Source organism: Manis javanica, chromosome 4 (assembly GCF_040802235.1).
Source record: "Manis javanica isolate MJ-LG chromosome 4, MJ_LKY, whole genome shotgun sequence".
Classification (NCBI taxonomy): Eukaryota; Metazoa; Chordata; class Mammalia; order Pholidota; family Manidae; genus Manis; species Manis javanica.
Window position 1 is genome coordinate 129,667,119 of NC_133159.1, and position 16,264 is coordinate 129,683,382.

Here is a 16,264-nt window from a genome sequence, read left to right on the forward strand (position 1 = left end):
GAGACCTCCTCCACGGTCCCTGTTGGCCCATTCATTCGTAGAGCTCAAGTGTTCTGAGCGTTTCTCCAAATACGTATCTCGTTTCTGTCCTTTTTTGTATCCCGATACCACCTCCCCCCTCGGGTACTACTTTGTTTTGGTGTCAACAGCCGCCTTCAGCGTATCAACACGTTTTGTGAATAGCTATCCTTGTAATGAACTCCTCTTCCCCCAAACCCCCCCGGTCCCCCATCGTTATTTCCAAAAAGAACTTTTAGAGAACGAGGTTTCAAATTATGATTACCATCTCCTAAGCCCTTTTCGTCCAGCTCCGTGGGAGAACGGTCGGAAAATAGATTTTCAGGGATTCTTTTGACAATAGCTAAAGCCAACCACCTTTGCTACGCCGCCTGCGTAGCCCACAAATTGATTCCAAAGCGATTACGCTGACGGCGTGAGGTGGAGGGGTAGTCAGTAGGGGCGTTAGGGCGGCTGCGCTAATGGCGTAACATGGCAGGCGGGAGGTCCCGGATGGTCGGGGGCGGGGTTGGTGAATAGGGAAGTGGCGTAAGTCCTGGGATCGCTCCGCTCTATCAGTCCGCGCGTCGCAGCCGTTGCCGCCGCCCCCCGTCCCGGCCCCCGCCCCCGGGATCCCTCAGCCCAGCCAGGTCCAGCCCGGTTCCCGGGAGGATGAAGTTCGTGTATAAAGAGGAGCATCCGTTCGAGAAGCGCCGCTCTGAGGGCGAGAAGATCCGAAAGAAATACCCGGACCGGGTTCCGGTGAGGACAGTAGCCTGGGCCGAGGGCGCTGGCGCTGACGCCACAGCCTGGGCTTGGGTCCGGGACGGGCAGCGCGGGCATTAGGCTGCCGCCTGTGGCGGGGTTGGGAACGAGCCCGAAACTGCTGTTACTGGGGCCGGAGGGAAAGGTAGTTGGAGAGCTGGGGGTTAGGAGATGTAGATGGGAGAGAGAGAGAGAGACCTTTGGGATTCGTTTGGAGGGCTGTAGGGAGTTTGACAGGCTGAACTTCACATGGTCATTCGCCCCAGCTAGCTAGGTTTTTGAGATTGAAGCTGTAGTCGACCCAGACAAGTCATCCACGTATGATTAAGATAGTTGTCTATGATGAGGCCCTGCTCACGGATCCTGGGTGTTTAGATGAGTTCGAATCAGTGGGGTCTGAATCTGTACTCAGGGCTGCACAGTGTGTTCAGAGACGAAGAGAAATGAGTCGGGTAGGTTTGGGCACTAGGAATATTGCTGCTTGAGTTCTTGACAGACGGGGTTGTGGGGCTGTATACCTAAGGTCTCCTAATGTTCATTTTCCCTTTTTCCAGGTGATAGTGGAAAAGGCTCCCAAAGCTCGGATAGGAGACCTGGACAAAAAGAAATACCTCGTGCCTTCTGATCTCACAGGTGGGAACCTGACCCAGTTATTCAGGTTTGCTTCTTGCTGGTGGGAGTGCATTTTCTGTGGGAGGAGGCTTAGATAGCAGCTGTTCTTTTGAGGGCATTTGTGACCTCTGCACTTTATCACACCTTGTATCTTTGGCAGTTGGTCAGTTCTACTTCTTGATCCGGAAGCGAATTCATCTCCGAGCTGAGGATGCCTTGTTTTTCTTTGTCAACAATGTCATTCCACCCACCAGTGCCACAATGGGTCAACTATACCAGGTATGGTGACTGGGAAGTTCTGGAGGTTTTGAAAAGGAGTTGGAAGAGCTTCAGGGGAAGAAATTTTAGGTCAGTAGTTCTTGGACTAGCTGGCTTGCTCAGCTTTCAATTTTATGTTTGGCCTTAATAATTCCAGATAGTCCTGGGTTGGGGGTTTGGACAGGGCAGTGGGAGTAAAGAGAGGGAGCAGTGAGCTGAAGCATCTGTTCTGATCTGGACCCCACCCCCACCCCCAGTTCCCTCCCCAGTCCAAGGCAGCAGAGAACAGTTCGTATTCTTTTTGCCTAGAACTGCTGCTAGGGATAATACACCGTTTGGCTCCTGGGGCCTAGAGGAGGTGAGGGAGAGTCAAGGCACTGATATTTAGGGTTTTCAAAAAGAATGGTTTTTAAAGAATGTGTCTGGGTGGTGGGTGGTTTAAGTAACTAAAGCCCAGGTGCCAGAGCATCATCATTTTCTGCTCTCACCCCAGGAACACCATGAAGAAGACTTCTTTCTATACATTGCCTACAGTGATGAAAGTGTCTATGGTCTGTGAAGCTGCTGCGCCTGAGGTTGGGGGGTCTTATTCTACAAAAAGAGAGGTGGCCTCCCTTCTTGACCTACTACTCCTTCAGGTTCAAACACCACCTCCCTTCTTCAGGACCTGCACTTCTTAATGCTTGAGGCCCTCCTCCAGCCTCTCAGCAGGAGGGGCTAATGGGGGAGATGGCCTCTAGTACCTCTCCTTTCTCTCTTCTTCCCCTTTCTCTACCACCTTTCCCACTCTGCTTTAGACTTCTTGATTGTCAGTCTCACATCCAGTGAGTCTTTTGGTTTCTGTTCCCCTTCTAACTGCCCAAGGGGCTCAAATCCCCAACAATCTCTTCCTCTTACTGTCTACTTTTTTGCCGGTAGATGGAAGGGACTGAATTGTCCAGGAAGGTAGGAGGCACATCAATAAAAGAGGAAACCACCAAGCTGAACTGGATTTTGCTTTGTGTTGCTCCCCTCCCCCCCTTTTTGGTCATCAGTGGTGGGGAAAGGGAGTTGGAGGGATAGTTATGTTATTTTGGTTTATTCTGTTGATGTTGGGTTTTTCCTTGTACAAAAAAGAGTGCTTTTGTTGTGACGGATGGAATACTCTTCAGTATCATTTCATGAAACTTCAGTTTTATATGCGTATTGGGTCCTGACATTAAAAAAAAAATACTGTGTTTTATTGTGGGTTCCTGTGCAGAAACTTTGAAAGTACCTAATTTAGATGAATATATCCAAGTTATAACATTTTGGATTAAGAGATTTTTGTGTGGGGAAGCTGGTAAAAGGACCCTATCTTCAGTTGCATCTCACTTAGCCAGACTGTGCGATCCAGTGGAGAGGCACCCGAGGGAGGGAGAAGACTGGATCCGGGAGCTGTTATTAGGGGAACTGCATCTCCCAGCAACCACTTCTCTGCCTGGCCGGAAATGGGGCGGACCCCTTGGGGAGAAAGAAGCTGCAGAATGAGACAGTATGGTGACTGGGAATTCTAATCCCTTTTTCCCCTTTATTAGTCCTGCGTAGCCTACACTTCCCAAGATCCTGTGCATGCCCTTCTGCTCTACCCTCTGCTCCCAATCTCCCCGCCACTCCCCGGGGGAGGGGAGCGGTCTGGTGCGCCTGCGCTGATCGTGGCTTGCTGGGAATTGAAGTTCCAGGAGCCTATGCAATCCTCTTTCCGTTGTCCCCGGAAGGACTACAAGCTCCTTGATGCATTGCGCGTATGCGCCCGCGAAAGGAGGGGGAGGAGGAGAGAGAGAGGGAGGGAGGAGGAGGAGGGAGCAGGCGGCCGGCGGTGCGGGGGGAGGGGGCCCGGTCCGGGAGTGCGGGAGGCAGTGGTAGAGGGAGGTGGCGGTGGCGGCAGCGGCAGCGGCTAGCGGACTCGAGTCACAGCCGGACCTAGGCAGATACCTCTGTGGAGCAAGGTGGTCGGGGCACCAAGCACCGGAGGCAGCACCGGGATCCCCAGCTCGGGAGGGGAGCGCCGGACCGGGAGGAGGGGAGGGGGCGATGCTGGAAGCCATGGCGGAGCCCAGTCCCGAAGGTGAGCTGAGCCGGCGAGGGGCGGGCTAGAAATCAGTCGGCAAACTTGGAGGTCGAGCCCCGGAGCGCAGCAGGGGAGCGCGCGGAGGGGGTCGTGCGGCCTGCCCCCGGAGGTTGGAGAGCGACTAGTTGAGGGACCTGGCTGAAAGAGGAGTGGGAGACTAAGCTGGGGGTAGTTGGAGATGAGACAGTGTGTGGCGGGGGTTGAGGGGAGTGGGAGCTGGAAGCCCGGAGCTTCGGGGGTTAGGGGCCGAAAGGGCCTCGGGCGGATTGAGTGGCCCTGGAGCTGGGAGGTTGGGGGGATTTGGAGGCTGGAGAGTTGTTGAGGGGGGGAGGATGTAAGAAGAGGACTGAGGAGCCCGGTAGCTCGCCGAGGTGGGGGAGTTTGTGGCGGTGGTGCCGGAGCTCCTGGGAGTTGCGCCCGAGCTAGCCCGGTGATTGTTGGAGGGGTGGGCAAGATAGTTGTGGGGAAAAGAGGGGGTCTGGGTATTGTCTGCGGTAGAGCGACCTGTACCCGGGAGTAGTCTGTGGGGGGAGAGAGCCGGAAAGCGAGGAGAGCCGGGTAGTTGTAGGGGCGGTGGGGCGGGGTGGGGGTTAGGACGGGCGGGTTGGGGGAGGGGGGTTTTGGTTGGCAAGGGTTAGAACCTGGGAGTTGCAGAGGGTGAGGGGGGCAGGGGCGGCAGCTGCGGGGTTTGATAAGGAGGAAGAAAGCTGGTGGGGGGGGCTAGAGTTTAGGGGTCCGTAGCCTAGTGACTTTGTAGCGAGTACGGGGGCGGCGGGGGGGGGGGCGGCGGCGGCTGGAGAGCGGTAGGAACTGGGCCCGGGGGCCCGGCGGGGAGCCCAAAGAGCTCGAGACGGGGAGGGGCCAAAGCCCCGGATGGGGGCGGAGGGACGGCGAAATTGTGGGGAGCGCGGTATGGGGGGGCAAGTGGGGCCGCGTCCGGGTTAGAGCTCTCTGGTCTGTCCCGGACGCGAAGTGGCGTTGGATGTGTGTTTAGGGTGGGGGTGAGGGGCGCGCCGGGCCTCGTGCTCGAGTAGAAGGGGCCGGAGGGCGGGGAGCGGTTCAGCGTGGTCATCCTGGACCCAGAGCGCGGGCGGGCCGCATGTGCGGTCGCAGAGGGCCCGGACGATAGAGCGCGGCAGGGTAGAACTCGGGCCACTGGGCGTGTGTGAAGGACAGAGGCAGGCGGTATCCCGGGCTCGGTAGTGGAGCGGTATGGCGGGGTGGGGCGCCGAGTGAGCCCAGTAGACTGGAGTCTAGAGAAACCGTGAGTTGCCGGGGGGATGGGGGACGGGGCGCCGGGCCTCCGGAGGGGGGAGGGGAGCGCTATAGCGAGGCTTGAGGTGGCGCCGCGCCCAAGCTCCGCCCCTCCCGGGGCGGAAGGGGGAGCAGGGGCGGGTCCAGCACAGCTGGGGACCTGCTGGCCTGGCTGAGGGACCTGGGAGAGGAGGGGGATCTACTTGGAACCTTGGGACCTTCAGGGTTTAGAGGTGGGGTTTTATACAAACTCTTTCCTAGTGCCTTGACTCAGCTTTTGTTTTCACAGATCCACCTCCGACCCTTAAACCAGAGACTCAGGTGAGGTTCCCTTTACCTTTGCAGCCTAGTGTTCCTGCCGATCCTCCCCACCCTCCAACTCTCCTCTTCTTCCTACCTTTTCCAGATTCCTCACCCCAGGGACTATGCCTTTAAGGAGTGCCCTTAAACTCCATGTGATACATGTTTCCTTCCTTTCAGCCACCAGAGAAACGTAGGAGAACAATTGAGGATTTCAACAAATTTTGCAGTTTTGTTTTAGCCTATGCTGGTTACATTCCCCCCAGCAAAGAGGTAGGGACAGGACGACAACTGACTCGAGGGGTGGTGGTGTCTTGGAACTATAGAAGAACTGTTTAGCAAATAGGTCTGTATTTAGGGGAGAAATCAATCATTATATATATATATATATAAGGGTGGGGCAGTTGAAAATTGGAATCTGGGGTGGGGGTGGGATTGGTAGAGATAGGTAGCTTGATCAGCAGTGAATGGTCTTGGGGCACTATTAATGGAAGGTGCTCTTGGATTAACTTTTAGTAAGCTGAAAATGGTAAAAAAAAAAAAAAAAAAAGGGCTGTACAGAAACAGCTAAAGAAACGCAGCTTTGGTCTGGGGATACAATGTTGTCAATGCAGTGGGTACTGGGGAGATGCCTAAAATTTGAGCCCTGAGTGCTCAAGAGCAGGTGCTTATGGAAATTGGGGTAGGAATGCATTTTCTGAGTACAATGAGATTTGGTGGTTTGGGCAGGATATTTTGGCATAGCTGTAGTGCCTGGTTTTTAATCTTGAGTTTGTAGAAGGGCTGAGATGACTTTGGGCTGCCTTCTGACTCTGGTCTCTTCCCCCTTTTAAGGAAAGTGACTGGCCAGCCTCTGGCTCCAGCTCTCCATTGAGAGGTGAGAGTGCAGCAGACAGTGATGGCTGGGACTCCGCCCCCTCAGATCTCCGAACCATCCAGACCTTTGTTAAGAAAGCAAAGTCATCCAAGAGAAGGGCAGCTCAAGTAGGTCCTACCCAGCCAGGACCCCCAAGGTCCACTTTCTCTCGTCTGCAAGCCCCTGACAGTGCCACCCTGCTTGAGAAGATGAAGCTCAAGGACTCTCTCTTTGATTTAGATGGGCCCAAAATGGCATCTTCACTGTCCCCCACATCCCTGACCCATGCTTCCCGGCCCCCTGCTGCTCTTACCCCAGTACCCCTTTCTCAAGGGGACCTCTCCCAGCCGCCTCGAAAGAAGGACCGAAAGAACCGGAAGTTGGGGCCAGGCGGGGGTGCTGGCTTTGGTGTGCTTCGGAGATCTCGGCCAGGCCCTGGGGATGGGGAAAAGAGGTCTCGAATCAAGAAGAGCAAGAAGCGGAAGTTAAAAAAGGCAGAGCGGGGGGATAGACTCCCACCTCCTGGGCCTCCCCGGGCACCCCCCAGTGATACAGACTCTGAAGAGGAGGAGGAGGAAGAAGAGGAGGAGGAGGAGGAAGAGATGGCCACAATGGTAGGGGGTGAAGCCCCAGCCCCTGTGCTGCCTACACCCCTCGAGGCTCCTAGGCCCCCTGCCACAATGCACCCTGAAGGAGCCCCTCCTACTGACAGCGAAAGCAAGGAGGTGGGCAGCACTGAAACAAGCCAAGATGGAGATGGTAGCTCCAGTGAAGGCGAGATGCGGGTCATGGATGAGGACATCATGGTAGAATCAGGTGAGAAGTTTAAGGTTGCCCAGGGATAGCTGGGATGGTGGGTTTGGGGCTGTTGTGGATCCAAAAGCTCAGAACACCAAACAAACCCTTCTTTTCCCCAGGTGATGACTCATGGGATCTGATCACGTGTTACTGCCGAAAGCCCTTTGCCGGGCGGCCCATGATTGAGTGCAGCCTGTGTGGGACGTGGATCCACCTCTCCTGTGCTAAGATTAAGAAGACCAATGTCCCTGACTTCTTTTACTGCCAGAAATGCAAGGAACTGCGGCCAGAGGCCCGGAGGTTAGGGGGGCCTCCTAAATCTGGAGAGCCGTGATACTGCCATCTCTAGGCTGGAACTTCCAAACGACAATGTATCTTGAGAACTAAGCCTCAGGGTCCTGAGCCTAATCCCTGGAGCTTCGATTATTGTCCCACTTCAAGGCAGGAATTCCCAAGGGAGACTGGTTTGAAAATGAGTGTCCCATGTTTCTACCCAACCTACCCTTCCTTTCTACCTTGTGGACTTGAACGTGGGCCCGTTACAGTTGGGGATGGGAGGCTGTCTGGGTCCCTAGACACTTAATCTCTGCCCCTCAGACCTGCTGCCACTTCTCACTTCTCTGGGCCAGGGTTGAAACTGGGATGGAAATGGGACAGTCTATAAAACTCTAGTGTAAATACAGCACTCCCCTCCATCATCTATCTCCCATTTATTCTACTCCGGTTGTGTTTTTATTTTGGACTTCCCCTTTTGGGCATGGCAGCTCAGAGGTGGAGTACCCACCAGAGCCTGGCCCAGGGAGGAGGGAAAACAGGTGGTGATTCTCTCACTCACCTCTTTTGTTTTTAATAATATTGGCCAGCTATTTGTACAGACAGCCTGCGTGTTGTAAATAAAGCGGAGTGGGCTCTTTTGTGTTTATAGCCCTCACTGAGTCCTGCTTGGGAGGAAGGCTTTGGAAAAGCTGGTAGAAGACTGGCTGGATGTGGGGCTGAAACCCACCTTACCAAGAAAGTCAGAGCTGAAAATGACCCGGCTCTGAGCTTTCCCAACAACCCTATGGTCTCAGCTGGCTTCACCTGATCTGTCAGTCTAGGACCCTTCACAGTCCCCATCCTGTTCCTCTACACGCACGTTCAGCTGATCAGAGTTGCCTGGAGTACCCTTCCTGAGTAGGATAAAGCAGGGTGGGCGGCAGCTGCCTTTCTGAGGGCAGAGGCCCATTTAGCCAGTGTACTCGGAGGACGCGGGTGCGACTCCTTTGGGGGCGGGGCTTTAGAGGGTCGGGAGACCGTCGCTGTAAGCAGTGGTCACGTGATGGGGCGCCAAGCGGCATCTGTGGCCACGTGATCGGGATGGGTCACGTGGGGCCGACCGAATCTACTCACGTGAGATGGGGAGAGGTGGGCGGGGTGCTGGAGGGGCTCGTGGCGGCGGTGGCGGCGGTGGCGGCGGTGGCGGCGGCCGAGTCCGCGGCTTTGGGTCGTTCCGCACGGCTCACTCCTCCGCCGCTGAGCCCTGCCTTCTTCCCTTTCGCGCCTCTCGCGCTGGGTTGGTTCTGTCCGCACTCGCGCGTCAGTTTGCGGGTGTGCGCAGGCGCGGCGGGGTCGACTAGCCCCGCCGGGTGGGCGGCGGAGCCCGGGAGCGCGCGGGCGAGACCATGGCGGGCAGTGGCTCGGGGGGCGGTGGTGTTGGGGAGACGAAGGTGATTTACCATTTGGATGAAGAAGAGACTCCCTACCTCGTGAAGATCCCCGTCCCCGCCGAGCGCATCACCCTCGGTGATTTTAAGAGTGTCCTGCAGCGGCCCGCGGGCGCTAAGTACTTTTTCAAGTCTATGGATCAGGATTTCGGGTGAGCGCAAGGCCTCGACCGAAACAGATGGTGGCTATGTTGGAATGGATTGGTCAATATTGAGGGGCGCCGTCTGCGCTGTGCTATACTGGGAATTTCTAGGCTGTAGTGTAGCAGATTATACAATACTGGGGCTAGATTGGCTGTCAGGACGCACAAGGTTATGCTTGGACAGATTGAGGCGCACGAAGCTTTAGGACGCCTTAGGAGGATCTTGGACTACGCTCAGCTAGATTAGGGGAGGTTAGGCTTTACTGGAATAAAATGGGACCTAGTGGTTTATTTTGACATATTCTGACCATCCTGAGGTAGATGATCCAGCCTCTCTGGTAGTTCACTACATTCTGACCCGTTCCTGTAGGGATATCGTGAAATCTCATGATGTAGATCGGGCTGTATTGGGGCACTTTGGGACATTCTGGTGTATGCTAGGGGCAGACAGGTTATTTTGGGTTATTCTAGTCTGTGCTAAAGCAGCGAGTGCTGTATTTTGATGTTGTAGGTTGCCCTGGGGTTAATTAGGCTGTCCTGGAGAAATTTGGAGCCATTCCCGTATCTGTTGGTTGTATTGGTTCATTTTAAGTTTCTACTGGGACCTAGTTTTTATTGGGATGCTCAATACAGAGAGAGACAGGGCTGTTGGGGTCTATGTTAGTACAGACAGCTGGGATATTTTAGTCTATATTGGTACCGGTAGGTGCATGTGAGGACGGTTTAGGCTGTTGTTAGGTTGGGCAATTCTGGGGTAACTTGGGACATTCTGGGCTAGACTGAAACTTTAAATAATGCAGAGTAAATCCTTCTTTGTGTATGGCCTTTGGGACTGAGCCGTCTGCGTCCTTAGCCTCAGCTGTCAAAGGGCAGGCTCAATTAGGCTAGGATCGCCTGGGTTCTAGGAGAGCTGAACAGACTGGGCCGTACCTAGAATGATTGTTGGACATTGGGAAAGAGATACTGTTTTGAGTTATCTTGGATTTAAATCAGGGTTTTTCTCTTTGTCAGCAGTGTTAATCCTGGGCAATGTATGTAACTTTTGTGCCTTGATTTCATCTGTGAAATGGAGATAATCAGTAAAATGCTTAGTACCAATGCATGGCATCTGTAATTTTTGGTGAGTGGTAATTGTCATGATGAGTATCGAATCCAACCTGTCCATAAATTAGGTTATGGTGAAACAGAGTAACTTGGCAGGGTAGGTTGTGTTAAAACTGGATTATGTTGTGAGGAATACTGCATTATGTATGCTGAGAGAGATTGGTAGTAGCTGGGCTGTATTACATAGATAGCAAATGGGATTAAGTTGGCATTTATCCAGCTATTAGGGCCATATTAAGCTAAAATGTTAATCAGACAGGATATCCTATTTTGTGTGTGTGTGTGTGTGTGTGTGTGTGTGTGTTTTCAGGACAGAGTGTCTCACAGTTCATATGTTTATCCTAGTTAACAAATACTTGTTAATGCTTAGCAAGTGTCAGGCACTTTGCTGTGGGGCCAGGACATGCAGTTGAACAGAATAAACATTAATGATTTCATGTGGTGATTGAGAAAAAGGGGCAAGTCCAGTTCATTGCAAGGAACCCCTGAGAGAGATGACTCCCAGGGCTGGGCTTTAGGGGTCTGTCAGGTGGAGCAGATTGCTTAGTGCAGAGTTTTGTGCCAGGTGAGACCCAGGGGAAAGGGAAGCTGGGCTTCACCTCTCCTGGAGCTTGCAGCCTAGGAGGAAGTACCATTCTTTGGTAATAATGGATGTTTTTACCTAGGCAAATATGGCATGTTTGGACAACTTTCTGGCAGTGAGTTAGAGAAAACTAAAGAAAGTGTAAGAGTAGGGACTTAGATGGGATCAAAGCTTTTTTGGGGAAGGTGTGAAACAGTATATAATTTGGAAGAGGCTTCTAGCAAGGCTCCTAAAGTAAGATAGATATTTAGGGTAGCTCGGGTAACCTTAGGGGATGGTCTTTGAAATTGGACTGAGAGGTTTGAATCACACTCAAGGAAATTTTTGGAGCAGCATTGAGCCCCTGAGGATGAGCTAGGAGAGAAGGAAAATAAAGGGAACTGAGTTTGGAGATTTCCTTAAGTGTAAGAGCAAGTGTTACCCATATAAGGCAAGAGGACTTAGGTGGTCAGGGTGGGAGAAAGTCAACATCCTTGAGCTGGGTGAGGATTGGGAGAAACTGAATGGAGTGGGAGTGGGGGCAACTAATCTACTCTCCCTGTCCTTTATTCTGTCTTGGCAGGGTGGTGAAGGAAGAAATTTCAGATGACAATGCCCACCTTCCCTGCTTCAATGGAAGGGTGGTATCCTGGGTAAGGGGCCCTGGTACTGAGGGCTCAATCCCTCCTGCATTGCCAAGCTCCTCTGAGCCTCAGTCTGTTCTGAGTCTTCCCTCTGCTCCTGCTTAGTCATTGGGGGCCCTGGCTTTTTGCTTCCTTACCTATTTGGAGAGCTAGCTGGAGCCCCTCATCCTTCCCCTTCCGGAGCCTCTGATGCTTGCTACTGTTTTTTTGTGCTTTTCTGCAGGTTCTGTCAGACCCTGTCTCCTTTTCTAGTCCCTTTTTTCACTCCCATCTCTCATGCCTCTCTTCCCAATTGAGCCATTTTTTATTCTTTGCACCTTTCTAGCTCGTGTCATCGGATAACCCCCAACCCGAGATGGCCTCCCCAGCCCATGAGACTCGTGCAGAACTGGTGCCTCCACCCCCACCATTACCCCCTTTGCCACCAGAGAGGACCAGTGGCATTGGGGACTCCAGGCCTCCATCCTTCCAGTGAGTCCTTAGGATTCTTGAACCCAGGGGAGGAAGTTGAGAAGGGAATCCAAGCCCCTTAGGAGGGGAAGTCAGGGATTTGGAGCCCTGTCCTGCTTATGTGAGCTGGAAACCATCTCTGCCTGTCTAGCCCTAATGTGTCCAGCAGCCGAGAAAATCTGGAGCCTGAGACAGAAACGGAATCAGTAGTCTCTCTGAGGAGGGAGCGGCCTCGAAGGAGAGATAGCAATGAGCATGGCGGTGAGGGGGGCCAGGCCCTGAAGCTGGGGAGCTGGGAAGAGGTGGGGAAGCCTCAGGCCTTGGTGAGGCTGAGGAGCATGAGGTCTGGGTTCTGAGGTGCCTGTTCATACTCAGCTGGGGGCCACAGGCCCAGTGGCCCCCCAAGGCTGGAGCGCCACCTGGCTGGGTATGAGAGCTCCTCAACCCTCCTGACCAGCGAGCTGGAGAGCACCAGCCTGGGGGACTCTGACGAGGATGACACTATGAGCAGGTGTGGCTCCACAGATCCTCGCTAGGGCACCAGCCCCTTCTCTCCCTTCAGCTATCCTCCCATCCTTTCTCTTGGCCCCATGACCACTTCTGCCTGCAAGAGCTCTCCGCCCCAACCTCCCGACAGGTTCAGCAGCTCCACGGAGCAGAGCAGTGCCTCACGCCTCCTCAAGCGCCACCGGCGGCGGAGGAAACAACGGCCACCACGCCTGGAGAGGGTGAGGGGCTTCTTGTGGGACATCTGGATCTTGGAGAAATTGGGGGCATGGGCATTTGTTTAGGGGGTATATGGGCACAGACAGAACCCAGGCTTATCACCACCTCCCTGCTGGGTGGTTGAAGGCTGTCCAGCTCCTTCCCCTTTTCCCATCACAGACCTCATCCTTCAGCAGCGTCACTGATTCCACCATGTCCCTCAACATCATCACAGTCACACTCAACATGGGTATGGAGGGAGCCTGCGGCTGGGGGGAGGACCTGGCCTCCAGGGCTCATGGGGGTTCATGAGCTGGGGTTTCCTTTCATCATATGGACTCCCTCCACAGAGAAGTACAACTTCCTGGGCATCTCCATTGTGGGCCAAAGCAATGAGCGGGGAGATGGTGGCATCTACATTGGTTCCATCATGAAGGGTGGGGCCGTGGCAGCTGACGGGCGCATCGAGCCAGGGGACATGCTTTTGCAGGTGCGCTGGGCAGGGCCACTGGCGCCAACTCAGACAGGGGCTCTCAGCCTCTGCTCCCCTGCCTCTGACCCACTTATCACTTACAGGTGAATGACATGAACTTTGAGAACATGAGCAATGATGATGCGGTACGGGTGCTGAGGGACATTGTGCACAAGCCGGGGTGAGTCTTTGAGCCGATATCAGGTCCTTAGTTCTCTTGTGTTTGCCTTTTCACTTTGTTTTATAATCCTAAAAAATGTACACTTACATGAATGGGGTGGGAGTGGTGGTAGCATAACACTTACTGAAACATAACAATTACCTGAAAAGCCCGTAAAACAAAAACATGTAATGAATAATTCTAAGGGGACTGAATACCTATGTCACCACCACTTGGATCATAAAATAGAAGATTACTGATACCCCAGAAGTCCCTCGGGGTCCCTTCCCACCCCTGCCCTCCTCACTCTCCTTAGAGGTAATCACTCTCCTGACTATTTTGGTCATCACCCTGACAAAGAAAATCTCCACTTGACTTGGTGGTTTCACAGCTCATGTGTGTATCCTTGGACAACAAGGTTTAGTTTTACGTGTTTGTGGACTTCTCTGTGTGGAACTGCACAGTGTACGCTCTTGGGTCTCAGCAGTATGTTTTTAAGATTTACCCATGTTGGTGAGTCACCCGCATTGTGGAGTTGTTCACCCTCACCGTCTCTGGCTTGGCTGTGTCTGTGATTTTTTTCTTCTCTTTTTCTTTGTGTCCCGTAAACCATTCTCATTCCAGGCCTCTGCCCTCCTGAGGCCTCTGCTTGACTGGCCTTCTCTTCCCTGTAGCCCCATTGTGCTGACTGTGGCCAAGTGCTGGGATCCCTCTCCCCAGGCCTATTTCACTCTCCCCCGAAGTGAGTTATGCTCTGGAGAGCCTGCGGCTGAGAGGACAGGAGAGCTGGGAGCTGGGGCTGGGCCTCTGGGCTAAGGTTGGAGGCGGGGTGGGATGAGGGGATGGGAAGCTGAGTAAGGTTGAGAGAGGGTGGTGTCTCTGGGACTGAAAAGTGATCACCTTGGTGGCCATCTCTATCCCAGATGAGCCCATCCAACCAATTGACCCTGCTGCCTGGGTCTCCCATTCGGCTGCACTGACTGGCACCTTCCCGGCGTACCCCGGTTCCTCGTCCATGAGCACCATTACATCTGGGTCCTCTCTGCCTGATGGTGAGCCCCAGGCCCGCCTCATCCCATCCTCCCTGGGAGGCTTCCCCGCAAGGGTGTGCCCCTGCCACTCCTTGGGAGCGGGCCCTGCCTCTGATTCCCCATCTATCCTCTGTCAGGCTGTGAGGGCCGGGGTCTCTCCATCCATACAGACATGGCGTCTGTGACCAAGGCCATGGCAGCTCCAGAGTCTGGATTGGAAGTCCGGGACCGCATGTGGCTCAAAATCACCATCCCTAATGCCTTTTTGGGTATGGCTGGACCCTGGGCAGGTTGCATGGGAATGGGGGGAGGAAGAAGAGGGGGCCAAAGCTGGGAATGACCCAGGCAGGGGTGAGGCAGGAGCTGGGGAGGAGAACCTGAGGCCTTTTTCTGCTCTGGGTGATCCCAGGCTCCGATGTGGTTGACTGGCTCTACCATCATGTGGAAGGCTTTCCTGAGCGGCGGGAGGCCCGAAAATACGCCAGTGGGCTGCTCAAAGCGGGTCTTATCCGACACACAGTAAACAAGATCACCTTCTCTGAGCAGTGCTATTATGTATTTGGAGATCTCAGTGGAGGCTGCGAAAGTTGTGAGTGTCCCGTCCCTGCCCAGGCAGAGCAGAGCAGCTCTGGCTGTGGCAGTGCTTCCCCAACCCCAGCTCCACCTGGAAACTAGCCAGGGCAACGGGATAGTTGAAAGTATGCGTCCTGAACTGGCTGATGACACACCCATGTTCTGCTGGACAAGCTGCACACCAGGCATAGGGCTGTGGCTACTGGGCCGAGGGGCCCCTCTTCTCGTGGCTTTGCCTGACTGAATTCCTGCTCTGATGGCAGTGGCAGGTGGGGAATTTCCTATCAGAGGCTCTCATTTTAACCCCTGTCCTGGATGGTTTTGGGAAAACGTTCCTGGTTCCTTTTCATTAGATGTCTTGGAGTTGCGGCCTCTCACAACAGTGACTCCTGGTCCCTTCTCTTGCTTTCCAGACCTGGTCAACTTGTCTCTGAATGACAATGATGGCTCCAGTGGGGCTTCGGACCAGGACACCTTGGCTCCTCTGCCTGGGGCCACCCCCTGGCCTCTGTTGCCCACTTTCTCCTACCAGTACCCAGCACCACACCCTTACAGCCCCCAGCCCCCACCCTACCATGAGCTCTCATCCTACACCTATGGTGGAGGCAGTGCCAGCAGCCAGCACAGTGAGGGTAAGTCACTGCCAGCTGTGGATACAGCCAGGGTCTGCAGGATGGTGTGGGGAAAGCAGGGAGGAGAGCAGGGGCAGAGGCAGCCCAGGAACCCTGGCCTAGGGCTCAGCTGCTCCCATCCCCTCTCCTCCCACAGGGAGCCGGAGCAGTGGGTCTACACGAAGTGATGGGGGGGCAGGGCGCACAGGAAGGCCTGAGGAGCGGGCCCCTGAGTCCAAATCTGGCAGCGGCAGTGAGTCTGAGCCCTCCAGCCGGGGGAGCAGCCTTCGGCGGGGTGGGGAACCTGGTGGGACTGGTGACGGGGGCGCTCCCCCTTCCAGGGGCTCGTCAGCAGGTACTCCCCATCTCCGAGCTCACCCAGGGCTAAATCCCTACGGCCCGCCCCCTGGTATGGCCCTCCCCTATAACCCCATGATGGTAGTCATGATGCCCCCACCACCACCCCCTGTTCCGCCAGCAGTGCAGCCCCCAGGGGCCCCTCCAGTCAGAGACCTGGGTTCTGTGCCCCCAGAGCTGACAGCCAGCCGCCAAAGCTTCCACATGGCCATGGGCAACCCCAGTGAGTTCTTTGTAGATGTTATGTAGAGCCCACAGTGGGGCCTGTTGGCTCTCTGCCCTTGGCCTGACAGTCAGTGCTCTGTGCTCCTGTCCTGTGATTGGGTGTCTTGTCAATCACATGCCTGTTAACACCTCTGTGCCTGGGCTCAGCCCGCCCTATGGGCTGCCAGCTGCCACTGACTCTTACTGGCAGTGCCTAGTCCCTCCCCCTCCCTCAGGGGTGTACAAGGGACCTTTGGTTATTTTTAGCATTTTTTTATAAGCTTTTTTGGGGGTTAAAATAGATTTTCATATGTTTTTGGACTATTTTTTTAGTAGGCTTTTTTTTTTATATGAAGAATCCCCATCTCCCGGGCCCCCTTCTTCTGACCAGAAAATGTCATTCACCCCGTCAGGTGTCCTGCAGGGTGGGCGGTGGTCAGTGGTACCTTGGGAGGAGGAAGGGGTTGGTCACCCTAGACAGCAGTCAAAGAAAGCTGGGGTATTTGGTACTTGGGGGCCATGTAGCTGATTTTGTTACTCTATTTATTTTAGTCACTTGTATAAAACACGAAATAAAGCAACAGGGACAAACTCCCTACGCCTCTGGCTCCTTTCT

General features: G+C 54.3%; 3 protein-coding genes across 5 annotated transcripts; all 3 read left to right on the forward strand.

Annotated features, from left to right (window-relative positions):
* The first annotated feature begins 551 nt into the window (after nucleotides 1-551).
* On the forward strand, nucleotides 552-2,618 carry GABARAP (GABA type A receptor-associated protein). The gene is made up of 4 exons (XM_017667005.2): nucleotides 552-759; nucleotides 1,317-1,395; nucleotides 1,535-1,653; nucleotides 2,126-2,618. The coding sequence occupies exons 1-4, from the start codon at nucleotides 670-672 to the stop codon at nucleotides 2,189-2,191; spliced, it is 354 nt and encodes a 117-aa protein (XP_017522494.1). The 5' UTR covers nucleotides 552-669; the 3' UTR covers nucleotides 2,192-2,618.
* Nucleotides 2,619-3,122: 504 nt separating this feature from the next.
* Nucleotides 3,123-7,849, forward strand: PHF23 (PHD finger protein 23). 2 transcript variants are annotated; one of them, XM_073234920.1, is made up of 5 exons: nucleotides 3,123-3,150; nucleotides 5,265-5,296; nucleotides 5,456-5,548; nucleotides 6,110-6,947; nucleotides 7,049-7,849. In XM_073234920.1, exons 1-5 carry the CDS (start codon nucleotides 3,138-3,140, stop codon nucleotides 7,261-7,263), a joined length of 1,191 nt encoding a protein of 396 aa, XP_073091021.1. In that variant the 5' UTR covers nucleotides 3,123-3,137; the 3' UTR covers nucleotides 7,264-7,849. The 2 variants fall into 2 exon arrangements, with proteins under 2 accessions (XP_073091021.1, XP_017522491.1); XM_017667002.3 differs by lacking the exon at nucleotides 3,123-3,150 and adding an exon at nucleotides 3,479-3,718.
* Nucleotides 7,850-8,330: 481 nt separating this feature from the next.
* On the forward strand, nucleotides 8,331-16,242 carry DVL2 (dishevelled segment polarity protein 2). Of its 2 annotated transcripts, none has more exons than XM_017666989.3 (15): nucleotides 8,331-8,784; nucleotides 11,025-11,094; nucleotides 11,411-11,556; nucleotides 11,687-11,796; nucleotides 11,911-12,046; nucleotides 12,173-12,263; nucleotides 12,421-12,490; nucleotides 12,591-12,730; nucleotides 12,817-12,893; nucleotides 13,547-13,614; nucleotides 13,796-13,924; nucleotides 14,074-14,172; nucleotides 14,313-14,492; nucleotides 14,890-15,108; nucleotides 15,245-16,242. In XM_017666989.3, exons 1-15 carry the CDS (start codon nucleotides 8,591-8,593, stop codon nucleotides 15,691-15,693), a joined length of 2,178 nt encoding a protein of 725 aa, XP_017522478.1. In that variant the 5' UTR covers nucleotides 8,331-8,590; the 3' UTR covers nucleotides 15,694-16,242. The 2 variants fall into 2 exon arrangements, with proteins under 2 accessions (XP_017522478.1, XP_017522477.1); XM_017666988.3 differs by having other exon boundaries at nucleotides 8,332-8,784; nucleotides 14,041-14,172.
* The last annotated feature ends 22 nt before the right edge of the window (nucleotides 16,243-16,264 follow it).

Bases quoted from the DNA above. Each gene is read 5' to 3' on its own strand.
- GABARAP (XM_017667005.2), top strand. From the start codon at position 670: ATGAAGTTCGTGTATAAAGAGGAGCATCCGTTCGAGAAGCGCCGCTCT. The intron at 760-1,316 runs GTGAGGACAGTA...CCCTTTTTCCAG, and splicing joins AATACCCGGACCGGGTTCCG to GTGATAGTGGAAAAGGCTCC. The intron at 1,396-1,534 runs GTGGGAACCTGA...TATCTTTGGCAG, and splicing joins CGTGCCTTCTGATCTCACAG to TTGGTCAGTTCTACTTCTTG.
- PHF23 (XM_017667002.3), top strand. From the start codon at position 3,685: ATGCTGGAAGCCATGGCGGAGCCCAGTCCCGAAG. The intron at 3,719-5,264 runs GTGAGCTGAGCC...TTGTTTTCACAG, and splicing joins GGCGGAGCCCAGTCCCGAAG to ATCCACCTCCGACCCTTAAA. The intron at 5,549-6,109 runs GTAGGGACAGGA...CCCCCTTTTAAG, and splicing joins ACATTCCCCCCAGCAAAGAG to GAAAGTGACTGGCCAGCCTC.
- DVL2 (XM_017666988.3), top strand. From the start codon at position 8,591: ATGGCGGGCAGTGGCTCGGGGGGCGGTGGTGTTGGGGAGACGAAGGTG. The intron at 12,491-12,590 runs GTATGGAGGGAG...CTCCCTCCACAG, and splicing joins CACAGTCACACTCAACATGG to AGAAGTACAACTTCCTGGGC. The intron at 15,109-15,244 runs GTAAGTCACTGC...CTCCTCCCACAG, and splicing joins CAGCAGCCAGCACAGTGAGG to GGAGCCGGAGCAGTGGGTCT.